Below are 27,853 nucleotides of genomic sequence, written 5' to 3'. Positions count from 1 at the left end.
ATGACTCAGAATTTGTTGTTTCCTTGGCTTCAGTGAGGAAATTTGGAGTTATTTTTGACCAGGATCTGTCCTTTGGCTCACATTAAAACAGGTTATCAGGATATTCTCCTCCTTCCTGTCCTCTCAACTCCCAGCCGGTCGAGGCAGATTGCCGCCCTTCCTGGTTCTGATGGAGGATTCTTCCTGTTATAAGGGGTGTTTTTTCTTTCCATAGTCGCCAGTCGATGTTAATACGATGGCAGGGGGCAGAAAGAGTAAATCCAGGCTTGATTAACCATCTCATGGGTATATCTGATGATCTCAGCTGCCTCAAGTAAAAGTAAGTAAAGCTACCAGGTGAAAAAGAGGCTGGTATTGGTGGTGATCCCCATCACCAAGGCTCTGCACATCAATCAATCTGATTGTAGTTTGTTCTGAAACTTCAGTTCTCTGAGTAGATGCAGCTCTTCACAAAACTAATCCACAATGTATTCTAACTCCAATATGTGCACAATCTGGTGATCTGAGCAGTCTTAAGTCCCTCCGACATCTGCAGCAATCAACTTCTTCTTCATGTCATGATTCCTCTGAAATCTAAGCAGCCTAAATTCTGCATTCCAGGCAAGACAAATTTCCATAACAAAGGCAGAGCAGCTCATTTAAATGCTTAATTTGAGGCTAATGCATTGTTTTAGGTTACATTGTTCAGGGTTTCCATCACGGAGCTCTCAATTTAGAGCTGCTCTAAAAGTCCTGAACAGAAAACTGGATGAAAAGCTGTTCATCAGTCCAACGATTAATAATTTAGAACAACAACGTTTTCAGTCTCTTGTCGTGTTTTTTTAAGCATTTATTCAAATTGACTTTAATCAGAATCAAACACTGTGGAAATATTTAGTTTTTCCCGGAACAAAACAAACAGAGACTCAGTAAAGATTAGCAACATCCTGCCTCCCATCTGGCTTCATAATGTGGTTGATCCTATTTCAGCATCTTTCCAGACAACGGGAGCGCAGATCCCAGACCTGCTGATGTGAAAGAAAGGCTGCGTGGTGGATTCGTGTTCTCATGCCGAGCGGTTTCATGTTTTTCTCTGTAACATGCTTCAGTCATGTAATATTCATGTTGCACATCTCTCCACTTTAAAAGCTTTAAGTGCTTTAGCTGCTCGTTGTTCGTTTTGCACAAACGAGGCCTGCTGAGGCGTCACGTTTCTTCTTCTTCTTCCAGTCCACAAAGACCCGAACCCCAAACCCTGAACCTCAACACAAGCTCTGCTATAATTTCAGCTCAGTGAGGAAATTAGAGGATTTCAAACAGAAAGAAAGATGTCAAACTGACAGAAGCAAAATGTGTGAAATCACTAAAACTGAATGAAACGGCTGCAGAAAACAGCAGTTTTCCAAAGTCTGCACCGGCAGCTTTCACATGTTGAAAGTTTCAGAAACGACCTCCAGAGGAGTTTCCTTTCAGTCACTGTGATCGGTTCTTCGTGTTCAGGGTTTGTGGTTTTTCTGTTCTGTGACTTTGGATTTGATTTCCTTTTCTTTGTTTTTCTGTGTTTTGTCTGTTTTCTTGTTGGTGTTTTCGAGTTGTTTGTCTGAATCAGGATTTATTCTCTGTTTGTATTAGTCTGTTCTTCATTTGTCTATTTGTTTACACTCCCTCTTTTAATCGTTGTATCACTACAGTTTATTGTATTTGTCTTCCCTCAGTTTGGAGCTTAGAGTTTATTCTGTTTCACATCACATCCTTTCTGTCCCTTCTGTATTTAAGCTCCACGGTTTTCTTCGAGTCTTTGTCAGATCCTCATTGTTACAGTTCTTTTCTCCTCTGGTAAAATCCCTGTCAGGAAGTTCTGTTATTAATTATTTTTGTTTTTTCCCAGTTTAGCTGCGATTTTGTTTTTTCTTGAAGAAAGATTATAGTCAATCATCTGTTTGCCTCCGGGCTGCTGCTCTACATTTGGGTCTCCATCTATCTTGCACCACCCACCAACCATAACGCTTCATGAAAACAATAAAGCACCATTCCATGGCAACTAGGGCTGGGTATCACCGCCAAGTTCCTGGATCGATTCGATTTCGATTCTTAGGGCTTTAAATCGATTAATCACGATTCGATTCGATTCGATTCGATTCGATCCGAATCGGTTCCATCTGCTTCTCTTGGCGCCAGGATTTAACCTCAAAATGTTGCATTTTGACATCAATATTTCAAAGGGCTGTGGCTTGACAGTGTTAACAGATTGTTACATTATATTAGTAACACCTGAAGCCACCCAGTGGAAAGAAGTATTAGCAAGATTTTACACTATATTCAACGTGACAGCCTACTTAATTAAATACATTTGTAGGAGCCATTTTAGTCTCACCTATAGGTAGGTTTTAGTGTAGTTTTAGATTTAGCCACTTGGGGGAGCACTTCTTTTATGGTAGCTAACTTAGTTCTAGGTATAATTACAGGTGCCCAGAATTAGTGGGTTGATGACTGCTTGGACTGGGGAACACATGGTTCTTACCGTAGCCGTGTGGATTGGAACCAGTAACTTCATGAAAAAAAATCATTCATGAAAAAAAAAAATAAAAAAAATAAAAATTTAAAAAAAAAAAAATAAATAAAATCGATCTCATGCCCTACAAATCGATTATGCAAATTTTAAATGAAATCGATCCAAAATCGATTTAATCGATTTTTTTACCCAGCCCTAATGGCAACTCAGAAGTTCAATTTTTGATTTCCAACTAGAAATAATCAAATTAAATACCCTAAAAAGCTGGATGTCCAACTTGGTAAGTTGAATATGCTTCTTCTAAGGGCGTCAATACACCAGTTTAAATCCCTGTCGTGTCGGGCAGTGAGATCACAAGCTCTCTGACAGTCCGACTGTCTCCTGGATCTCTGACTTTCTTGTGTGTGAAGCTCAACACAATCCAAATTACTTATTAGTATGAGCTGAAACAGAAAGTTTTTTGAGGTCCAAACACTTTAAAACAGCCTAAAACAAGGCTAGAACCATGTTTGGATAATAAAAACTGATCGAATAACCTGACTTCATGGTTTTGCCAGAGTCAGCCGTTGGAGGTTGTCCTCGCATTGTGTACAATTAGCGACTGTCTGAGTTGCTTTAAATGGTGAAAATTGGCTCTTCTTTTCTTTTCTTTTTTTTTAAACACTTTATTTTGGAATTTTTCATCTTATAAACAAAAATAATACAGAGCTTGTTGTTAAGCAGTCCAACACTTACAACGTATGGTACAACGAACAATTCTACCAGACTGCCCGCCGAGATAAGAGATCACATATTCCCCCCACCCACCTCCCTTCACAAAGAAGAACAACTAAATAAAAATTATAATTCCTAACAATGGAGACCAAAAAAAAAGAGAAAAAGAAAAAAAAAAAAAAATAAATAAATACATAAAAAAAAAAAAAGGGGGTCAAAATAAATCAGGCGCAATCAATTAAAGTTGGTGCATCCCACGCTACGGCAACACTCAGCTCCAGACACAATCAACCTCAAATTGTTAAAGGCATTCAAGGTAGTTTAGCGGCAGTATAGCGATCTCTATTGGTCAACCTGTATTTCTACACAGTCGTAAAAATGCCCACCTTTGTATTATACACATCCACTAACTAAACATCGTGGCGAATGCTGCCGTTGTGTTATTTAGTCAGTGCAGTTAGGTCATCTGATTCACAAGTGTAGACTGCCCACGTAAGATACTATAATCAGAGATTTTCTGAAGAGAGAACTCAAGATAATATGCTATAATCCTGTTGCTGGAGGAAGTGGCCTTGGACAGCTCGTCTGGGTGTCTCTGCTCAGGCTGCTGTCCCCGCGACCCGACCCCCGGAGAAGCGGCACATAATGGATGGATGGATGGATGGACTGTTGCTGATCTTGAATGGGATTCTTCCCTCATCATGGTGTATTCGTGGAGTGATTCCTTTGTATTAGCAGACACTTACAAAAGTTACATCTGAGACAGATGCGCGCAGGCTAGCTCTACACTATTCCAATAACAATCATAATCCAAACAAATTAATCCATTTTCATGTGTAGATAACAATTCTTGTTCGGATCAAAACGCTATTCTTATTCTAATCAGGTCAGTCCGTGTATTTCTGAAGCTAGGCTACATCTCGAACTCAGGAGGAATTAGAGCACCATCATCACCTGTCTCTTTGCGATCTAAAACGCAGGTCACTATGGTAGATGAACAAGATCACGCTTGGAGAAATTTCACAAAGATGGGAAGTACCAACATCGAACGTTTCATATTCAGTCTGTGAAAGAAAGAATATGAAACGCTTGGTGTTGGCTCTTCAACGCAAGCGAACACATAGCTACAACTACAGCTAGCATACAGTACCTAGCTAAGTGCCGTGAACACAAACGACTCTTCTCACGCTTCACGACACTTCAGAAGCGGGTCGCTCCTGCCGAAGTTACATATGGGATTCTCAGCATACAGACCCCTGTTGGGAGCGAGACAGGCTTCATTCGCTTACCATTGACTTGTTTAACCTTTGTTAAACTCTTGAAGGCTATAATTTTAGGTGAAAATGCTACCTAGTGCCCCTTTAAATGAAGGCTGCCAGGCCTTGTAAAATCTATCAGTTGATCCCCTCAGAGTGGACCTGACTTTCTCCAGCCGCAAGAACTGCATTAGATCTCGAATCCGGTGGTTATGTGTGGGTGGTGCTTCGTCCTTCCATTTGAGAAGAATTAGCCGGCGAGCAATCAGAGACGCAAAAGCAATAGCATTTAATTTATAATTTGGAAGGGGAGCTTCTTCAGTCACTCCAAACAGTGCTGTAAATACATCCTCCCAGTACTTACAAAGCTGGGGACAAGTCCAAAACGTGTGGTTAAGAGTCCCTACCGGATTTTTCCACCTAACACAATGATACTCACTATTTTTTTCACAAGAGCCACATTGGCAGAGCAAAATCAAGGGAAGAGACACTTTTACGCCAACATACTGAAGTCCCCTTTTGCAAATATGCATTTCTACATATGAAACATCCCACAAAAAAAGAAACAACACAGCCAATACATTTTCAATTCAGACCACATTTACCTTAATACTGGGATGAGCGGAAGCTGGTGTGCATGTCCTGGACTTTCTTCATGTTGTATTTGTAGTTTGTTGTTGTAATCATAGTGAGACATTCAGGATGAGCATGGTTTTTGTGCTGGTTTTTGCCCTTTTTTAATCAAAAACCGATCTATTGTGCCTGCATCTCGCGCTGGCTAAAGGAGCTAGCGTGCACTGCGGTCAAGTGTGACGGTTGTTTAAGCGGGCTGCGTTGCCAGGTTTAACAGAGCCCCCTTTAGGAAACACCATTAAGCCTTAATTAATACTTAATAAAAATACTTAATACTGTGCAGTATTCGCTGTATGTTATTTGAAAAAATGTATTGTTATTGTTACCATATTGTTTTAAGCTACTGTGCGAGTGCGAGCCACCAATTAGAGCTTGAGGAGCCGCACAATGAGTATCTCTGACCTAGCACATAAGGGGCTCACATTAGGATAAAATCTGGACAATTTCGCTTTAGTATAGTGAAGACGTTGGAGAATTTTAAACTGCAGAAGTGGACCCTGTCTAGAAATGAATCCCATGTGCCCTCGTCCAGTTGTAACTGCTGGTCCTTAATTATAGATAAGGAGGGACAGTCAAGTTGTGAAATTAGATTAAATATTTGAGCAACCACACCCCTTCCAAGTGGGTTAACATCCAAAATATGGTGAAATATGTTTTTTTTGGGTGTATGAGGGATTGGCTCTTCTTTTGTCCCTGCTCTCTGTAGCTGTTAGCTTGGCTCCAACACGAGAATTAGCGCTCTGACCGCTACCTTCTGCAGGTAAGATGCTAACTACTCATAAGTATTACACACAACCCCGTCTCAAAAAACCCAAACTATCCATTTCATAACTTGACTCCCCTCCCATGTGTGTAAACTGTAGCTCGACTAAGCTGCAACCGTGTGGAGTAAGCGATAAGAAGGGCCTTTATAAAGTGTGTGTGGGGTGGGGGTTAAAATGTGGATCAGTTTAGATGTGTTCATGAAATTGGATGAAAATATTTACAATGAAATGGATAAAACGCACCTTTCATGCCACAGAACTAGAGTGTGTGACCTGCATCTCTTTACCAAACACGCACACAAGCACAAACAAGAGCCGACGTGATATAAATGCAGGCAGGAATGTGTGTGATTTAACAGCTTAAATGATTCATTGCACACACACACAGTGATAATGTCACCGTCTCTCTGTGTTTAGCATCCATGCTGATAGTAAGCTCAGACTGCTGCAGGGAGGTAAAAGGACGAGTGTGTGTGTGTGTGCATGTGTGCATGTGTTAAGATTCATTAGATAAACCAGTGGCCTTTAAAAAGCATTCAAGGAAGCACACGCATCAACACACATTTATTCAGATGGTCAATTTTTCCACGCAGAGAGCAACAAAGGGATGATACAGTTGAGTCGAGCCACAAACTACAGCTGGATGGGGCCATTTAACTGGACCACCGTCCTTGTCCCGGTATACATGTATACAACACTGTGGACTGGTAAAAGATTCACCTTTAATCAGAGATGGGACCAAGTCACACATGTGCAAGTCCCAAGTCCTAGCTTTCAAGTCTCAAGTAATTTTTTCTTGGGCAAGTCAAGTCAAGTCACCTTATTATTGCAATTTTACCCGCAGAATCTGATCTTAATAAAGTGAAAAGACAAGATATAAGTAACTGTCCCCCATTCCGTATCATATCAAGCTAACGTTAGCTAACTACCGACTAGGCTAACAGGATAATATTAGCTAATTTGACCAGCACTCACTGGTCAGAATGGATCTTTAAATGATGAACAAAGTTCAAAGTCGTCTGGCTGTCTGAGATGTTGATGCCGCATGTCTTGCACTGTGCTGTTCGTCTTTTGCCGAAGACAATGACTCGGCCCCCCTCTCGCTGACATGTTGATGCATATCTGATATGAGTTTATTCTCTCCAATAAACACGTAAGGTATGTAGAGAGGGCATGACTGACTGACAGGGTAGGGATCCAATCATGACGCCATTCTCAGCCTGCGCTCCTACCGGGTAATCGATATTATTTTTCTAATTATTCATTTTATATTCAAACTGAAAACATGAACTGAATAACTCTCAAGTCATTCAAGTGCCGAGTCTTTAACTTCCAAGTCCGAGTCGAGTCTCAAGTCTTTTCTTTTTTGTCAAGTCATAAGTCATCAAAACAGCGACTCGAGTCCCCATCTCTGGCTTTAATGGGAGTTTCAGTCCCAGTTTCTGACGAAAGAAACAGAGCAGCTTTATTGGGAATTCAACTGGATTAATACACACTTACTCGGGCCGTAAGAATGGAAACGCTGAGATGTTTTTGAGGAAAACCTTGAAATCAGGTTTCAAAAAGCTGCAGCTTAAAAATGGTTAAGAGATAAATGGAAAAATATTGAGTGTTTATGAAAGTTTATGAAGGTAGTAAATTTAATTAACTCATTTGCTGATGGCAGCGCCTTGAATTTCCATTTCTAAACCTGAATCCAACAGAAAATCTGTGATGTGGCCTGAAGAGGCCGACCCAAGGAGCATTTTTAACAGGGGTGTGTAAACTTTTTATATCCGCTGACACATACAGAGACACACTGACCTCTGCAATGAGGACGACGATGACGCAGTCGTCCTTCTCCGCGGGGCTGAGCTCCGACATCAGCGAGCTGAGCGTGTCGGTCAGGTAGGTGTGGACCTCCCTCTTCACGCTGGGAACCCCCATCACTATGGAGACTGCAAACAAAAACACACACAATGAGCATAAGAGCACACTGGTAATACCCAGCAAACACACCGAGCCAGGCGTTTGGAGCATTTATTGAATGAATACACAGTTCCAGGTCACCTGAGAGCATTTAGGGACACTTTACACGGAAACGAAAACGGGTTAAAAACGCAAAACCTTTTTGCGGATGCACTATATCGTTTAGATGGTAACGGCGTTTTGGGGGCATGAAAACGCAAAAAAGTGAAACCGCCCTCCAGAGTGGAATTCTTGAAAACGCTCCAATGTCGCGCCACCGTGTAAAGGATGAAAAACGCAAAACTGCGTTTCTCGTCACATAGAAATGACTTGACAAGCGTAATAAAGCGCCAGAAAAACGTGGGAAACACATCAGTAGGCTATCAACATGTCCGTTGACTGTCTACAGTCTGTCTATATTTGATACGGACGGCTTTTAATTTGGACGTTATCTGTCCCTTACAGATCTGTCCAGGCTGGTGTGGATACTGGCTAGAATCGGCTGCTGTCGGATATTGTTGTATGAAGTCGGTCCATATGTCAGTATACTTGGACTGACAAGACTCCCAGTCCACGTTTTCTTGAGCTTTGGTAGTTTTATAATGTAATGTAACATTTAGCAAAAGCTTAACTTCTTCTTCAGTCCACACAAAATTGTCTGATTTCTTCTTCGCCATTTTGTTTACTGTAGGCCTACTTCGCGCGCTTGGAGTGAACAGGTAGAAGAGAAGTAGAAAGACTTGGTCTTGGTAGTGTTGCCATCTGGCGTGTTTACTGCATCGATAAATATGAAACGTCACACACTTTTGCGTTTCCGTATGCACGCAGATTTTCACCCTAAAACGCTCATCTAAATGCAGATTTAAAAGTGAAAACAAAACGCCACTTTTGCGTTTTGGTTTCAGATCGTTTCCGTGTAAAGGTAGCCTTAGTCTAAAATACTTTGAGAGTACACAGTCATCCTTTACATACACAGAAACAGGACACGTGAATCCCAAATGTTTTCGGTAAATATTCAAAGTCAAGAAGGATAATAAAAAAACAACACAAACAAGATTTTGATAACTTTTGCTCCCCCATCCCTTAACTGCGTGCCGACCAAAGATGAAGTCCGTAGCTCAAAATCCCTAGGAGGAATGGCCGCCTCCTTCTACATTTTAGAGCATACCTCCAAGAAACGTTTGTTCTTGATTTGAGGCGCTCTACGTACATACCGCGTTTCAGATCTCTACGATGTACGGTTCGGGCTATCTCACGTTAGGTGGCGCTGTAGAGCAATTTGGCAACGACCAATTTTGATTACATTAAAATCATGCGACTTCACGCGGGGGAAAATTTTGGGTAAAGTTTGATGAGTTTTTACGTTTAGGCCTCCCCATTGGCATTTTCACGTGGATGAGAAATAGAAGAGGAATAATAATAGTGAAATCCTTCAGTTCCAATAAATAAATATAGAGACTTTTCCAGGGACTAGAAACTTTTTCAGGGCTCAAATTGGCACCTCAATTCACTGAGTCTATTAGAGGCAAACAATTCCAGCAAATACACAGGTCCAGATTCTACAGGTGGCTGGAAGAACTGACGCTGTGCAGCATCTTTCCAGCAAGTACACAGAGCCAGCGGGAAGTTTAAAATCCTCAACGTGAGTTCCTCAAATCAAAAACCTCCCAAGAATGTTCTTTTCAGGTAGTGTTTTCTTTGAGAACTTACAAAGGGCTCTTGTTGTGTAAACTGATCTAAATCAAACCAGACTGGACCAGGAAAAATGAAGCTGAACCAGGGTTACTGTGCACACACACACACACACACACACACACACACACACGTGCACATACAATTCAACTCTAAAACCAATTTTTAACCCTCCAAAATATCTTTGAAGAGATGTGAGAGTGAGGGTCAAAAAAGAGGTCCTCACTTCCCAGAGTGTCCTTACACCGAGGGTTTGATGCTCACAGTGGTCCTCAGAAAGACAGACCCACACGTGCACACTCACACGTGCACCCCCACAGCCTCTGGTTTCTGCTTCAGTTCAACCTGTTTTTGTCTTCTCGATGCTTCTGGAAAAACACTGAGCTGCGCCTATTCTGTTTCAGAGGTTTTACATATAAATCTGATTTGTCTGGCGAGCGTGCACGCTCACACGCACACACCCACACACACAGATAAATGTATATTAATGTCTTTTGCGTACTTTTTTCCCTGGGTTGTTGTTTCTCCATCCCCTCCTGCATCATAAAGCACTTTCTGTGCGACTAACCTGTTTCACTCAAAGAGCATCATAAATATATTTCACTGCACTCACACGTGCACACGCAACCACGTGCACGCACAACTACTCTGATTCACATTTCCGATGTGTTTTTTTGTCTTTGGTTTTATCTGTATTTATGTCCTCTATGTGAAGCAGGCCTGTTAGGAAATGGTTTACTGGGCAGAAAATACACTTCATAAATAAATTAGACTTGACACACCCACACACACAAAGAGTGACCTTGCTCAGCTTGTTTGGTTTGAGATGTTTATTTTATTCTCCGGGGGATGTTGCTTGTGTCGCGGGGGCCTCAGTGAGTTGTTCTGGGCTGTGAATGGGGATTCTGCAGGAGTGATTAATGACTTTTTGGTTTATCCCTTCCGCGCTTATAACCTCCTTCTGCAGGACGCCCTGGGGCTGAGTCAATGTTACAGACAGTGTCACAAGAACAAATGCTGACTTTTAAATGCAAACCATTAGCTACCGACCTCCAGGGCTAGCCGTGAACCAGACCTGTGTTTCCATAGAAACAGTCATTGGTGCCTGCTGACAATTATAGTTAGCCTCAGTAAAACATCTGGTAACCGCTGGAGTGATGGGAGCTGAGGAGTTTGATGCTTTGTCAAGCTAACATATTTTTAGCTTGCAAGAAGCCTGAGTGTATATATATATAGATATAGATATAGATAGAGCTCTCTCTCTCTCTATGTATATATATATATTGATTATTTAATGCTGATAAATATTTTATCGTGCATTAGCGCAGGTTTTATTATTCATTTTATTTTGTAAAAGTCTGTTGTTGTCTGCTGTGGAGCCGGAAAAGAAAGTAATCGGCGGATCCACCAAACCTGGAGAAGGGTACGGAACTTTTACTCGGCCATTTTCATTTTAAGCAGGAGAAGCAGCATTTAGCTGTTATGCTGCAAACAAGTGGAACAAACTGCCAGTGGAGATTAAACTTTCACCAAATGGAGACATTTTTAAATCCAGGTTAAAAACATTTCTGTTCTCATGTGTCTTTGCATGAAATCTGCACGATATCTTTGAATTTAACTGGACTGTTGCTTGTTTTTAAATTCATTTAAATAGTTTTATTTGTTTCTCTTTATATTCTTTTATGTATTTTTTCCACTCCCTGCTGCAATGCTTTTATTTTATGTGAAGCACTTTGAATTGTTTTGTACATGAAATGTGCTATACAAATAAATTTGATTTGATTTGATTTAAAGTTCTTCCAGACGGCGGAGTCGACAGAACCAAAGTCATCTGTAAACACTGCCAAGTTGAATAGTCTTCTCAGCGTAGTAGTTCCAGTCTAAAATATCACTTAAAGGCAAAACACACAACTGATAGCAGCAAGTCATTCAAGGAAACAGACAGTGGAGCGAGGCTTCTACATAAAAACTACAGAAAGATGCTGATGTTAAAAGTGTGTTTGCACAACAAATGTTATGGCACTTTCATTCATATGGCAGCACATTTAAAATAAAGCTAAATGCTAAAAGCTATACACTACTTTTGGATTCATTTTGGGATTTTGCGTACAAATGCGATTAATCAGGGAAATCATGTGATTAATTAGATTAAACATTTAAATCGTTGCCCAGCCCTAATATCTATATATATATCTATATATATATAGATATATATATGTGTGTGTGTGTGTGTGTGTGTGTAACTTCTAACGGACGTTACCTCCGGTGCGTCCCTGTCCCAGGTGCACGGCGGGCTGCAGGCTGTCCTCTCTGTTCAGCAGGTGAGGAAGGTGATGGAAGATGGAGGGAAGCTGCAGCACGTTTTTACTGCTGCTCACATTCCACAGCTTCAGCCTCGTCTCCTCTGAGGTCACACAAAGAGACCAGATCAGACCAGGAAGTCCAGATAAGACATTAGAAAACTAAGCACATCAGCTTAAAATAACTTGTTTTTACTTGTGTTGGCTTTTCCTGGCAGTAGAAAACACTTTCAGCCCTATGACCTTTTCTCTGGTGTTCAAAAACCCTAGATTAAAGTACCATATCTTTAGGAAATTAATCATTCTTAAGCAGTGAAATGTGTAATTAAGCATGGTCAGTAAATATTTTTGCAGGACTCAACTGTTTGCAACTCATATACTCATTAGAAGCTGAACATCTCTAAAGGTCTAATCCTAGAATGAAAATGAGGACTAGCTGAGTATGTTAATTCAGCCTGTTCGTCTCTGAACAACATTAGTACAATCAAAACCTTGTTACACCCATAAAGTAGCCTTTAAGCAACTCTAAGAGTTTTAAATACTGTCATAATCCTCTGAGGAGTTTAAAGTTAATACAAAGTCTTTGGCTGTGTTCGAAACCGCATACTTCTCTTACTACTCATACTACTCATACTAACTTTTTGAGTTAGTATGCGAGTTTGAGTAAGCGAGAAGTTCCGAAATGTTGGGTATGCATCATGAGGTCACTACTCATACTCAAACTACCCAAGATGCAACGTAACGTGACATCGCCGATCGTCATTTCCTGTCTAAACGGCAGTTTCAAGCTAGCTACAACGAGGGTAGGTTCACTTCCTGTTTTCAAAACAAAAGCACCAATTGTATCGTAATGGCTTTCCCTATGATAAAAGGCAACGGGTATTTTATTTTGTGAAAATAACCGGAAGTGCGTTGCTCACTGCGGCTAGCTTTAGTAGCGCCGAATTCGTGGGAACAAAATTGTAACTAGCCGGTATTTTGTCAGGTTTTCAACACGTTGGGGATCTAAACGACTACTTTCTCACCTGAAAATGTTTCAAATGTTGCTAAAGTTTACAGAGTTTAGAGCTTAAGAGAAATCAGCTTCAGGCCGACTGATTTCGGCTCGGGCAGGAGCGAAATGCATTGTGGGTAAAAGCTTTGCATACTGTCTGATTGATGAGTATGCAGTATGTGGTATGCAAGTATGTAGTATGCGGTTTCGAACACAGCCTGTGTCAGGTAAAAAAAAGTCGTTAGCTATGTTGTATTTTCCTTACATGAAACATTAAAGTACTTAAATCAAAATTACACCCTTGTTGTTGAATCCTCTTTACTGTTCGGTGATAACTAATCAGCATCCGGCTGCATCATGTGTGTTTGAAAGGTTACGAATCAATTGAATGTATTCTATGAGATAAAAATGTAGAAATCCAGTTGTTTTACATAACAACCCAGAGTGTCCTGTTCCAGTACAGGTGAGAATAAAGTTAGATTGTGTTTTTTGTGCTGTTTTTAATCTCTGAATGCAGTTCTAATTTTAAGTTTAATGCAGTTCTGGAAAAAAAAAACTCCAGATTTCCTGGACAGAGAGGAAACAAAGAAGATTTCCTGCCAGGAAGTACAGAGGAAGAAACAGGACTTGTGTGGTTGAAGCTGTTCCAGATGGGATGCAGAAGCTAGAATCATGTGATGCTGGCAGCGGTTCACTCTGTGCAGCTGCTTCAGTGCATCCATCAGCCTCAAACTGCCAAAACAGTGAGAGATCCAGCACAACAGACGTGGGAACAGTGTAATTTAAGTTTTCTAATTTAATAGTTTGTCTTTCATGTTTCTGTTGCTTTACCCTTCCTCTGATGCGCAGACATTTCTGGCATCTTAAAACGCAACATCGCTCAAGCTGATCTTTGAACACTAGTTTCTGTTATGTGCCCTTTCTACTACTCCAGTTTTTAACAACCACCTCCGCTTTTGTTGCACTCTGATGTGATTTTTAACAATTTGACACAATTTTCTGAGGTTTTATTGAAATGTTACAGACAGCCTTTGATCAAAATACCTGTTGGTTTAAGCACAGCGGCTCTCTGTCTCAGCCCTGTTTTGACACCTCGCATCCAACAAGGCTCAAAAAGGCCATTAGCCAGTTATGGTGTGTTTACGTACGTTACCTGTCATCAACACCTGTGTAATTTAATGCAGTAAACACAAACATAATGAAGCTATTCAACCAGTCATACAGAAAGCACTCCAGCTCTATATATAGATATAGATGATTACTCTATTGATCCCAGAGGGAAATAGTTTAGCAGTTTAGCTGTAAGCTAGCAGCAGATGCTAACAAACAATGCTTTCTCTTCAACAGTAATGGACCAAGCCGGAGATGTACACAGCATAACTGGGGTTAGGGGTAATGCATGTGTACCGTTAATTGATGTATACAGCATAACTCGAAGTAAACATTTTGGATTTATTAACCTCATTAAACAATTGTACTTGGAGACCTCCATCTTTATCAGAAACATGCCTAGAGCGGTACACAGCGTTCAATGTAGCAACGAGAGTGAGGAGAGGACCGGTGTTGTGTGTGTGTGTGGTCTTTGCCTGAGTGACTGCTTCTATTTTATTGTATTTTATGTTTTTATGTTTCTAACCTGCCCAGGGACTGCAGATGGAAATTAGCTTCTAAGCTACAATCTAGTGCAGGTCATCTCTTTACTTTGTAATTAATGTACTTAGCACATGGTCCCTGACTAAATAAACTAAATAAAAAAACAAAAAACAAAAAAAAAACACACCTTATCCACACAGCTGCAGGTTGATGAGTTACAGAACGGAACCGTTCAGCTATAAAGCTTCAGCTAACAAAGTAATGTGGGAAAAATAATGTTCATCTTTCAGAACGTAACAGCAACAACTCCTTAAAGTTAGTGTGCGTCACCTTCTTTAGCTCAGCTGTTAGCGTTAGCTGCTGCTAAAGGAGAAAATAACAGCAATAACTCCTTAGAAGTTGGTGTACGTCATCTTCATTAGCTAAGCTGTTAGCGTTAGCTGCTGCTAAAGGAAAAAATAAATAAATAAATAAACCATTATTTCTCAGATGCTTCCATTTCCCTGCTCTGAAGTTCAGACTCGTTCAAGTTCAGAGTTGGAACTGATCCCTCTTTGTGGCTCACTTTCTTCAGTCCAGCGTTGAACTGGACCAAGTTGTTAAAACAGTGGGATGAAAAGTGGTTGCTGCACATAAAGGCAGTGTTCAAAACCGCATACTTCTCCTTCTATTCATACTACTCATACTAACTTTTTGAGTTAGTATGCGAGTTTGAGTAAGCGAGAAGTTCCGAAATGTTGGGTATGCATCATGAGGTTACTACTCAGACTTAGACTTTCTTTTATTGACATTGCACAAAAAACACAAGTGAGTTTTGACAACGAAATGTCGTTCCTTGACTACCGGTCAACATCGCTAGATATCCAAGCTATACAGACTGTACAATATAAAACGGTGTGGAAGTGCTGTGTGCCAGCACTCGGAATAAAGAATATAAACAAATATAGAAATAAATAAAATGCACTTAGTGCAAAAGTGTTACTAAAATATTGCACTCAGCCTAAGGGAAATTGCACAGACAGAAGTGTGTAAAGTAAAGTGCGAGTAGTTGTCCATGTCAAAGGGGGGGGGGGGGGGTGTTGTTGTTATGTGGGGGAGATGGATGGATGTGCGTTAAGCAGTCTTATGGCCAGGGGGAAGAAGCTGTTCCTCAATCTGGTTGTCCTGCAGACTCAAACTACCCAAGATGCAACTTAACGTGACGTCGCCGATCGTTATTTCCTGTCAAAACGGCAGTTTCCTGCTAGCTACAACAAGGGTAGGTTCACTTCCTGTTTTCAAAACAAAAGCACCAATTGTATCGTAATGGCTTTCCCTATGATAAAAAGCAACGGGTATTTTATTTTTGTGAAAATAACTGGAAGTGCGTCACTGCGGCTAGCTTTAGTAGCGCCGAATTCGTCGGGAACAAAATTGTAAACAGCCGGTATTTTGTCAGATTTTCAACACGTTGGGGATCTAAACGACTACTTTCTCGCCTGAAAATGTTTCAAATGTTGCTAAAGTTTACAGAGTTTAGAGCTTAAGAGAAATCAGCTTCAGGCCGGCTGATTTAGGCTCCGGTAGGAGGGAAATGCATTGTGGGTAAAAGCTCTGCATACTTTCTGATCGATGAGTATGCAGTATGGAAGTATGTAGTATGTAGTATGCAGTATGCAGTATGTAGTATGCAGTATGTAGTATGCAGTATGCAGTATGCAGTATGTAGTATGCAGTATGTAGTATGTAGTATGCAGTATGTAGTATGTAGTATGCAGTATGTAGTATGCAGTATGCAGTATGTAGTATGCAGTATGCAGTATGTAGTATGCAGTATGCAGTATGCAGTATGTAGTATGCAGTATGCAGTATGTAGTATGCAGTATGCAGTATGCAGTATGTAGTATGTAGTATGCAGTATGTAGTATGCAGTATGCAGTATGCAGTATGTAGTATGCAGTATGTAGTATGCAGTATGTAGTATGCAGTATGTAGTATGCAGTATGTAGTATGTAGTATGCAGTATGTAGTATGCAGTATGTAGTATGCAGTATGCAGTATGTAGTATGTAGTATGTAGTATGCAGTATGTAGTATGTAGTATGCAGTATGCAGTATGTAGTATGCAGTATGTAGTATGCAGTATGTAGTATGCAGTATGCAGTATGTAGTATGCAGTATGTAGTATGCAGTATGTAGTATGTAGTATGCAGTATGTAGTATGCAGTATGTAGTATGCAGTATGTAGTATGCAGTATGTAGTATGTAGTATGCAGTATGCAGTATGTAGTATGTAGTATGCAGTATGTAGTATGTAGTATGCAGTATGCAGTATGTAGTATGCAGTATGTAGTATGCAGTATGCAGTATGTAGTATGCAGTATGTAGTATGCAGTATGTAGTATGTAGTATGCAGTATGTAGTATGCAGTATGTAGTATGCAGTATGTAGTATGCGGTTTCAAACACATCCACAGTCTTTAGCTAACTCTGCTGGAACATTAGCCTCAGATAGAGTTTATCCACTGGGCTCTGATATCCTCTGAGGCTGCTGGTAGACGGTTATTCATCTCTATATTTTAGAAAAGGAACCCCTCATGAACTGAGAACTGCTGAGTGTTTCTGTATCCTGACACTCAGTTCCTACAGTCTGCTTTAGACACAATATAATATCGTCATCATGGTGTAGCTGAACTGACCAGAGAGGCTGCTCCAGGTGCGGTTGATGTCTCGGAGCGCCTGCTTCTCAGCGATGGCCCTCTTAATCTCCTCCAGGACCAGGTTCAGCTCTTTGGAGCGCCTCAGGTTCTCCTGCTCGGCTGAGTGGAGGCGCTCCCTCAACGCCAGGAACTCCCTCTGGTAGATGTCCACCACATCGCCTGCAGAGGAAGAGATGATCAGCTCGTTAAAGCGTTTAACAGAAGGGACAAGAAACAGAAAACCTGATCTCATAAAAACTAGGGCTGGGCGAGTTAACTCATCATTATTACTCATTATTATCGCGTTAACTTGTTAATTATTTAACAGCGATAAATATTTTATCGCGCATTAACGCTGGTTTTATTATTTATCTTATTATTGTAAAAGTCTGTTGCTCACAGGCTTTTATTTTGTAAAAGTCTGCTGCTGTCTGCTGTGGAACAGGAAAAGAAAGTAATCGGCGGATCCACCAAACATGGAGAAGGGTACGGAACTTTTACTCGGCCATTTTCATTTTCAAGTTCTTCCAGACGGCGGAGTCGACAGAACCAAAGTCATCTGTAAACACTGCCAAGTTGAATTGTCTTCTCAGCGTAGTAGTTCCAGTCTAAAATATCACTTAAAGGCAAAACACACAACTGATAGCAGCAAGTCATTCAAGGAAACAGACAGTGGAGCGAGGCTTCTATATAAAAACTACAGAAAGATGCTGATGTTAAAAGTGTGTTTGCACAACAAATGTTATGGCACTTTCATTCATATGGCAGCACATTTAAAATAAAGCTAAATGCTAAAAGCTATACACTACTTTTGAATTCTTTTCTGGATTTTGCGTACAAATACGATTTATCGTGATTAATCCTGTGATTAATTAGATTAAACATTTTAATCGTTGTCCAGCCCTGATAAAAACACAACATATCAGAGATTTCTGTGACAGGAAGTTAAGTTAATGTACATGTAATAACTGCAGCTTATTACTGATTTATAACATCCACGTATTAATGCTTATTTCTCCTCAGAGCTGTGTGCAAGGGAGGGAAAAACTGAGGCAGATTGATGCATCACAGGATTACTGTTGAGAGCTGCGCCAGCCCTTCATCATCAACAGGTAGAGAAAAAATAAATCAACATAATCTGAGTAAAAACATGGAACTAAAAAGCTAAATCCCTGATGTGCTGCTGCACACATCCAGCATCCTCCACCCGTCCATCATCCCTCACCCAGTTAATGCCATGTGAAGGTAAATCTCCAGTAATCCCTGCTGGACTCGCACGCAGACGTCTTCATTCACTTTATTCAGCCCACCGACGGCGGAACATCGTAAAATATCGTGACTGAGGGCCGGAAAATAAAAAATGACAACATGAGCAGCACGGCCTGAACTCTGATACAGAGACTGAACGTTTGAACAGCTTCTGTTCTCTTCCTCTCGGCTTGTTTGGCATCTCTACAGACGTCTGTATGTTTCTCATCTTATAATCTTTCTCTAAACCTCCACACGGTGCAGCTCTGCGCTGTTTTTTTTAGTCCACTAACCTAAAACTTTCATCTTGTTGCTCATGGAGCAGGAAACCTAAACTCACCTGCTGCCATCACTCATGTTTATCGTGGACAGACGCAGCGCGAGAGCTGCGTTTTATCCGTCAGCTGAACTTTCAAAGCTGGAAATGTAGAAGTTAAACACACAGAGACGCTCCCATTTAGCTGTAATTATTCCTCTAAACCCTCATTAATGGAGCACAATAGTCACATCTGCTTGGCTGATAAGAGAAGTGAATTTATGAGCGCGCACACACTCCTCACTGATGAGTTTTTAATGATGCTGCTGCCCAGTTATTTATCTGCTCTGATGAAATAATCTCCTTCCTGCAGCAGTCCGCCTGTTTAACTGTGAACTTTCTGTTTCTGCTCACAGAAGCAAACTCGGCGCTTTTGTTTGGCATTTATAAAAAAGAAAAGAAAAAAAAAACTGTAGAGGAACAGCTCAGCCCTTTGGAGAAACATTCATTGTAACAAGCTGCAGTCAGGATGTGGTTTAGCTTTAACACGCTGAAGATGAAAACCAGAAACGGTGAGAGTGACACATTTAAAACGCTCCTGCCAGGATCTCTGAGGCTCAGTCGTGAAAATGTTTTTTCTTGTATGCAAGCAGAATAAAAACTTTACTTTGTGGTTAAACGGAAAGTTTCAAACTGGAGCCGTTTCTTTAAAAGTCAATCTGCTTTGTGCTTCGGCAGAAATTCCAGCCACAGGAGTCCAAGCTGACATAAGGATGTGGTGTGTACACCTCCAACACACCAGAAAGAGTTGGAACGGTGCAACTTAAGGCTGTTAATCAGATAAAAAAGCAAACAATGAGAATAGTTCAAACTATTGTGACCATGATTTGGTCCTAAAGCAGCCTCCATGACAGGCTGAGCCTCTGAGGGTCAAAGATGTTCAGAGGATCTCCAGTTTGTCCACAGATGTGGGAGAAAACAAAGTTCCTCAAAGAAAGATTGGAGGGGATTTTGCATATTTCTCCCACTACAGAGCAGAATATTATTAAAATATTCAATGAATCTGGAGGAGTTTCAGTGTAAAGGACAAGGGAGCAGGCCTAAGCTGGACAACCGTGACCTCTGACCCCTCAGACGGCGCTGCATCAAGAACCCTCATTCATCAGCAGCCAGAGGTGGGTAGAGTAGCCAAAAATTGTACTCAAGTAAAAGTACTGTTACTTCAGAATAATATGACTCAAGTAAAAGTAAAAAGTAGTCATCCAAATAATTACTTGAGTAAAAAACTACTCAAGTACTGAGTAACTGTTGAGTAACGTCTGATTTATTTGTTAACACAAGCATTCAATCAGACAGACAAAAATACTAAATAATCATCTTTAGGCAAATTAGAGTTCATCCAATTGATAAAATAAATTAAAATGAATTAATTAATTACAAAATGCTGCACAGTTTAAGACGTGTTTGCAGGAAGAATGGGACAAACTAACAGCTGAAACTCTTCATCACTCGGTTTCCTCAATGTCAGAACGTCTTTAAGTGTTGGGAGAAGGAAACGTTACAAAGTGGGAGAAGATTTACCGTCCGGACTTTTGTGGGACGTGTTGCAGGTCTGAAATGTAAAAACGGACGTTTGTTAACAGATGAAATGAAGCTGATGAGACAGAAGAGGAAATATGTTGAGTTCAGACTGTCTGCAGTGAAGTAAAACTCAAAGGAAACAGATTTGTTTGGGTCTGTTGAGCGACTTTAACTCTGTAACAACTCAAATTTGTTGTATTATCAGCCAAATGTGCTCTCATTAATGAGATTTAAATGAGATAGATCACATTTCTTGCATAAGCTGCATTTTACTGCTGGAGGTGGAGCTATTTCAGTTCATTAATGATTCAATCCTCTAAGAAGAACCATCAGAGACATCTGGAGGCATTACTAAAGAGAGACCAAACTGGCTTTAAAAAGACACACAGAGGTAAAAACCTTCCATTTCCACAAGTTTCAGCAAGTCTACATTTATTCAGACTTGTTTGGAACTGACCCAGTTAGACTGTTTTCAGAGGAAAAAGAGCAGGTGTTTATCCAGACAAGGCTCACGCATTAAACTGCCATCAGATCAGCAGAAAGAAAAGCTAAAAACAGATGTTGGAAAATGGGGCGCAGTCTTCTGGTCATGGTGCTCCCATACAACCAACCTCTGCAGCCTGCTTTATGTCCATCAGCCCATAGTCCCACCAACGCAGCGCCGCTCAGCCCCACACACAAACCTTAACTCCAACCACCAGGAAAGCAAAGTGTATTTTATTCAGGTTAAAGAATCTGGATCGAAACGAAACTGCTCCATCAAGCACTTGATCTGCGCTGCAGTTTAACTCTGAGGAACCTGCTGTTCGCTGCCAATATCTGGATCAGTGAAACTCTGATGTGACGGCGGGACTCATAGTCTCATAAGAGACTAAAAAGGGTCATTTAGTCATTTCTCCTGATAAAAAAAAAAGATCTGTTCTTGTTGTTCTGGGATTCTGACTTTAGGACAGTGTAGTGTAATGTAGTAATGTAATGTGTAGTGTAGTCTAAACATCCTGGATGCAAACTCAGCTAGCACAACAACACACAAGATGGCTGTGTTCGAAACCGCATACTACATACTACATACTGCATACTCATCAATCAGACAGTATGCAGAGCGTTTACCCACAATGCATTTTGCTCCTGCCCGAGCCGAAATCAGCCGGCCTGAAGCTGATTTCTCTTAAGCTCTAAACTCTGTAAACTTTAGCAACATTTGAAACATTTTCAGGTGAGAAAGTAGTCGTTTAGATCCCCAACATGTTGAAAACCTGACTAAATACCGGCTGTTTACAATTTTGTTCCCACGAATTCGGCGCTACTAAAGCTAGCCGTAGTGAGCAACGCACTTCCGGTTATTCTCACAAAATAAAATACCCATTGCCTTTTATCATAGGGAAAGCCATTACGATACAATTGGTGCTTTTGTTTTGAAAACAGGAAGTGAACCTACCCTCGTTGTAGCTAGCTTGAAACTGCCGTTTTGACAGGAAATGACGATCGGCGACGTCACGTTACGTTGCATCTTGGGTAGTTTGAGTATGAGTAGTAACCTCATGATGCATACACAACATTTCAGAGAATCTAGTATGCATCCGGGAACTTCTCGCTTACTCAAACTCGCATACTAACTCAAAAAGTCAGTATGAGTAGTAGGAGAAGTATGCGGTTTCGAACACAGCCAAAGACACGGATACTGAAGAGTTTTACGCCGCAACTCAGAGAGGTCAAAGGTCATAACAGCATCTACTGTCTGATTTACTGATAATGATTCACCATCTTACAGAGGGGCTGATCATGGATACAGCAGAGCTGATGTGGTCATAGATACCGACCAGACTGAATGTCACTGACAGATGTGAGTCAGACCGATGATCCGAGCAAAGCAGGAAACCAAAGAAAAGAACCAAAAACGCTGTGATTCTCTGGTGACTAAACAAAGTCGCAGTCATGGAAATTCCTTGTGTCACAAACAGACATGTTCTGTGACCTGGATCTAATCCTAACCCTCACTCTTAAAGTCTTCCCATAAAATGAAGTATCCTACAAACGAGTCGCTGTAATGTGACCGAGCAGACAGATTTATGTCCCCGCAACAGCGGAAATACAGCACACACACACACACAGTGCACAGCTCAGATCAATATATTAATGTAGACAAACACTAATACACTGTAATCCTGTACTGTAACACTATCACACACACACACACACACACACACACACACACACACACACACACACACACACACACACACACACACACACACATTACTACAGTATGACTCAACCTGGCCGCCCTCTCAGCTCTGCTTTGTATGACAAAAACGTGTGTGTGTGTGGATATAATAATGTAAGAGCCAGCCATCACTGGTAATGAGATTACCCATCACACACACACACAGATGTACGTGCACACGCACGTGCACACGCTACAACAGGATGACTCACAGTTAATGGTCTTGTGGTTTTTCCAGCGAACAGGAGGAGGCGGAGCTCCAGGGGTGTAAATAAGTCCTGCTCTTCCTCAGCGATCAATACTTATTTCAACTAACAATCATCACTGCGATTGTGCTCTGACGTATGAAGTCATTTCTAATGGAGCGCTTCGGCTGCTGTGAGTCACTTCGTTCTCATGTCCTGCAGCAGCAGCAGCATCAGCATCGGGGGGTGTCATAAAGATTTCAGTTCACTTCCGTGGTTACGGCTCCAAACGTCACAAAGTTTTATTCCACAAATATAAATTCAGAGTTTGTTAAAGCCAGAGGACCTGGATCTCTCTGTCGTGCCACTGTGCATCTCGGTTTTCACGCGTCACGACCGGGACGCTCTCGCTTGGGTGCACAGGTAACGTGTCGCCTTACAACGAGGTCAGAGGTGAAGACGGGAATCGCAGCTGCTGCAGAGACAGATTGGAGGACGGTGGAGCGTTTTTTTTTTGTATCTCTGAGGTTGTTTTGACTCAGTTGGAGTTTATTTTCCTCGGGTTTTAGTGCGGATGTTGTGTTTATCCTTGGTTGTGTCTTAGTTGTGGTATGCGGGCTACAGGTGGTCCATCAGCATCCTGTAAAACTGTTTGTCGTTTTTAGTAGGGCTGGGCGAGTTAACGCGATAATAACGAGTTAACTCATTGATTATTTAACGCAGACAAATATTTTATCGCTCATTAACGCACGTTTTATGATTATTATTATTATTTAACATATGTTTATTGCACATTTTGTTCATTTACAAACGGTGAACAACGTAGAACAAGAAGGTACATACAAGAAAAAAAAAACCATAATAATAGCAATAATAATTATTCAAATGAAATTAATAAATAAATAACTGGAAGGAGAAAAAATAATAATATTAATAATAATAATAATAATAATAATAAGGTTTTATTATTTGTTTTATTTTGTAAAAGTCTGCTGCTGTGAAACCGGAAAAGAAAGTAATCGGCGGATCCACCAAACATGGAGAAGGGTACGGAACTTTTACTCGGCCATTTTCATTTTAAAGTTCTTCCAGACGGCGGAGTCGACAGAACCAAAGTCATCTGTAAACACTGCCAAGTTGAATTGTCTTCTCAGCGTAGTAGTTCCAGTCTAAAATATCACTTAAAGGCAAAACACACAACTGATAGCAGCAAGTCATTCAAGGAAACAGACAGTGGAGCGAGGCTTCTACATAAAAACTACAGAAAGATGCTGATGTTAAAAGTGTGTTTGCACAACAAATGTTATGGCACTTTCATTCATATGGCAGCACATTTAAAATAAAACTAAATGCTAAAAGCTACACACTACTTTTGGATTCATTTGGATTTTGCGTACAAATGCGATTCATTGTGATTAATCAGGGAAATAATGTGATTAATTAGATAAAAAAATGTAATCGTTGCCCAGCCCTACTTTTTAGAAATATGTAACCGATGCTTCATTCAGGAAACAAAACACAGAACAGCAGCACAGGGATGTGGGCCGGTTTTAGAGCAGAAATGAAGAGCTTAACATGCCTGTGCACTTTTAACTGCAGTATATAAAACACTAACACAGATACAGCGACTGTTACATTAATTTAAAAGTCACTCAGAGGCTATTACAGTGAAAAAATGTCTCACTTGTGTTTCCACACGATGCTCCGCTTGTCCATGATCAAAGTTTATGGACTGCTGATGTTCAGAGTTCTATGGAAATGTGATTAAATCTCAATAAATCTGAAAACAATGACTCATACCACGCAGCACGGTCCAAAACCAGTTGGACTCTTCACCAACTCGCAGCACCTCTGGCTAAACAAGAACCGTCTACTTCAATAAACCCAATCTAGGAAAGAAAACACAGCCAGTTTGTGATCGTTTTTACACTGATTACGATACATTATTTTCATGGATAAAGTTTACTGATAAGCTAAACATCTTTAGAAATGTAGAGCCTGATGGGATCCGGCCAAACCTCACGGTCCAAACAGACAGAGTTGAAGTTGAAGTGAATTTTCTTAATATAATAAATGAAACCAGTTTTCCACAGACCGTATCTGCAGTTGGCAGAAAGGGTGGAGGCAGAGTTACTGTTTTCAGAGATATTTTAGCTCCCCTGCTTTGTGGTGGAAACCTCCCCTGAACCCGGCCGTTCTTAACTGAGAGCGCGCCACGTTTTTATAAAGCAGTGTCATTGTTTTCTGTCTTTAAGGAAACCAATCACATGAGCAGAAACTGTTAGATAAACCAAGCCAGAGTACATATGAGGTAAAGTTCAACAACAACAAACACTGACACGAGTTCAGGCTTTAAAATGTGTGAAAATAACAATGAAACAAAAAAACGGATTTGGCTTTGTGATAGCTAAAAGGAACAGGCCAAAATCTGAATATATCCAGCTGGAAGTAAAAATAAACACAAACATAAAAGAAAGCAAAATTAGCTGCGAAAATGAATTAGAGGCAGTTGTGACTGTTAATCCAGATCTGGACTAACAGAAGAAGGCGATCTTTGACACTGAATGGTACTTTTGAGCACTCAGTTAGTTTTTGTGCCATGTGAACACACGCCCTGACTCCATAAAAACTTCAGCCTGTCAGCCCTTAAACCAGCTAACAGATCCCAAATCTGAATAAAATGTAGAATACATATAATGTTTTCTTCTAACTGCTTCAGATAAACTGTATTCTCAGTGTGTTTAATGTTGTCTTCACTGGAGCTCCTGTTTGTACGGCTTGTGTCTATGAGGTTTAATGTCTCGGTGCGGCTGCTTTTTGTATCTCTTTGAGGTTGTTTTGTGTTTCTGGGGTTTCAAAGTGCTTCCTTGAGGACATTTGGTTTGTCTTTGTGTGGCTTTTGTATTCCTCATGTTATTTTTTTCTTTTTAATGTTGATTGGTATCCAAGCATCTGTTTATGTGTGATGTTATTTTGCCTCTCTATGAGGTTGTTTTGTCTCTCTGAGGTTGTTTAGTGTCTCCTTGAGGCTGTTTTATGTTTACTTGAGGTTGTTTTTTCTCTTTGAGGCTGTTTTATGTTTACTTGAGGTTGTTTTTTCTCTCTGAGGTTGTTTTGCCTCTCTCTGAGGTTGTTTTTTCTCTTTTTGACGTAGTTTTTTCTCTCTTTGAGGTTGTTTTGCCTCTCTTTGATGTTGTTTTTTGGGTTTCTTAAGGATTGTTTTTGTGTCTCAGGTTTCAAAATGTTTCCTTAATTGTGTTTAATTTGTTTTTTCATGTCTACTTGTTTTGTTTTTTATCTGTTTTTTATCTGTCTGTGTTAAACTAACTTCAAATTGTGGATTTAATTACACAAATCTGATTAAAATGTAAAATTTTAGAAGTTTTCTTCTAACTGCTTCAGATAAACTGTGCAGATAAACTTCTCAGTCCGTGTTTCCAGTTGCCTTCACTGGAGCTCCCGTTTACTCGACCGAGCATCCCAGACAGATTGGTCTGGCACTCTAACGAGCTCCCTAACGAGGGGTCTCCCAGCACTCCGGCCCCCTCCTCCTTTCCACCCATCAGCCCCCCTCCGGCAGATGTTGTTTAATCAGAGAGAGATAAATGAGTACATGACAACAGTTCGCTCTTTGCAGTTTCAACCATTTAAACCAAATTAACAGTTACAAGACCTGATTACAGGAGAACCACAACGTTAACAACCAAAGCTGCAGGTGTTGAGAGTCTCATTCTACCTGCAGAGGGAAGAAACCAATAAAAAGAAGCAGACGAAGACCATAATAATGTCTCAATAACACCCCGACACACAGCAGGAACAGCGACACGTCCAGCAGGATGTCAGAGAAACAGGAAAGTGGTGCTCTGTGATTTGCCTGCAGGGTCGGAGTGATGTGTTTATTAGAGCAAGAACAGGGAAGGAAATAAGGCTGCAGAGTCAGCAGAACACGGTCCCAGAGCGGCGTTAAGTCAGGTCACCATCAACGAAACCAGCGAGCAGCTAAAGAAGAAGAAACAACACAGAAATAACTTCACACCGGCCGTGTCGCAGGACAACAAAGAGCCTCAAAGTCAGAAAGAAGCCAAGATGAAATCAGGGGGTTCTGTGGAGCATGAGCTCCACTCTGAGATAATGAGCATCCAGACAGTGGTAGCTTCTTCAGGCTGTGCACGCTCACATGAAAGTGGACGTCTCTTATTTCCCTACTGGCTGCGCTATCACTGCTGCTCTTTATTCATAACAAGATAGCTCAACATCACGGCCCCGAAAAGGATTTAAACTCAACGAGGGAAACATGGAAAGATCTTCTGATTCAGGGGAATCTTTGGCATCGTTCTCACCCTGAACACCAATAAAACCACAGAGGTCCGAGGCACTTATAAGAGAGCCCACCTGGTCTGTTAGTGCTCGTCACAGCCTTATCGAATGTGTTCATGGAATTAACTGGACCAGAGCACGTCTATCTGAAATATACAAGCATGTGAACCCTGTCTGTGTCAGATGTCACCGATCTCCAGCAAATCATGCCCACATGTTTTGGCTTTGTCCACCCTTGGATAATTTTTGACACACTCTCTGTGGTCTGTGGTTTTCAGTTGACGTTGTTGCACTGTTCAGGGTCCCATCGTCAACCTCGCACCTTTCTAAGACCAAAAAAAAAGTCTCTTTTCACCTGTCTCTTACTCTCATTGGGTTTAAAACTTCAAACACACACTTAAAGGGATCAGAGTGTGAGCAGAGTTCCAGGCGAACACCAAAACGAGGCTGGAACTCTGCTCACAGGACGCAGCAGGGGTTAAAATAATGTTCATAAATGATGTTGCTTGTATGGGATGTCATACAGTTTCATGTCAAAAGAGGCGAACTATCACTTTAAAAAGGAAGCAAATGCAGACGACAACTGGAGGTGGAAGATTGTTGAACTGGAGAGTTTATTTAAACAAACAAGGATAGCAAAACTAAACTAATAAAAAAACAAAAGACCAAACTAACCGGAAGATAACTATGAGACAGGAAATAGACCGAAGCGAACAGAGTAACAGGATAAATCTGGCAAACTATCCCTTTAATCTCAACTATCCATCAATCCCAAACCCTAATCGATCATTCGATCTTTGTTCTGAGATCTAAAACATCGGCCACATCTAGAAATGTGAGCTGAAGCTGCACCACACCAGCAGGAAGCCATATATCAGCTCTGTGCAGGAACACGGCCCAGTTCTGTGGACACCAGCTCAGCTCAGATGGACGGAGAGACAGTGCTTCTGGAGTTTTCTGGAATTTTCTGGAGTTTTCTTTG

The 27,853-nt window shown here is 40.9% G+C and overlaps 1 protein-coding gene across 1 annotated transcript in view; it reads right to left on the bottom strand.

The window, feature by feature from the left end:
• The window catches only part of LOC142398019 (alpha-1,3-mannosyl-glycoprotein 4-beta-N-acetylglucosaminyltransferase B), a 131,518-nt gene that overhangs the window by 55,043 nt on the left and 48,622 nt on the right, over positions 1 to 27,853 (bottom strand). Inside the window, exons 2-4 of the mRNA XM_075481959.1 lie at positions 17,061 to 17,240; positions 11,758 to 11,901; positions 7,662 to 7,795 (exon numbers count right to left, since the gene is read on the bottom strand). Of these exons, the coding sequence (XP_075338074.1) occupies positions 7,662 to 7,795; positions 11,758 to 11,901; positions 17,061 to 17,240 (458 nt within the window). The remainder of the gene's footprint in view (positions 1 to 7,661; positions 7,796 to 11,757; positions 11,902 to 17,060; positions 17,241 to 27,853) is intronic.

The sequence above is a fragment of the Odontesthes bonariensis genome, chromosome 13 (genome assembly GCF_027942865.1).
Source record: "Odontesthes bonariensis isolate fOdoBon6 chromosome 13, fOdoBon6.hap1, whole genome shotgun sequence".
NCBI lineage: Eukaryota > Metazoa > Chordata > Actinopteri > Atheriniformes > Atherinopsidae > Odontesthes > Odontesthes bonariensis.
This window is presented reverse-complemented; position numbering and strand designations above follow the sequence as displayed.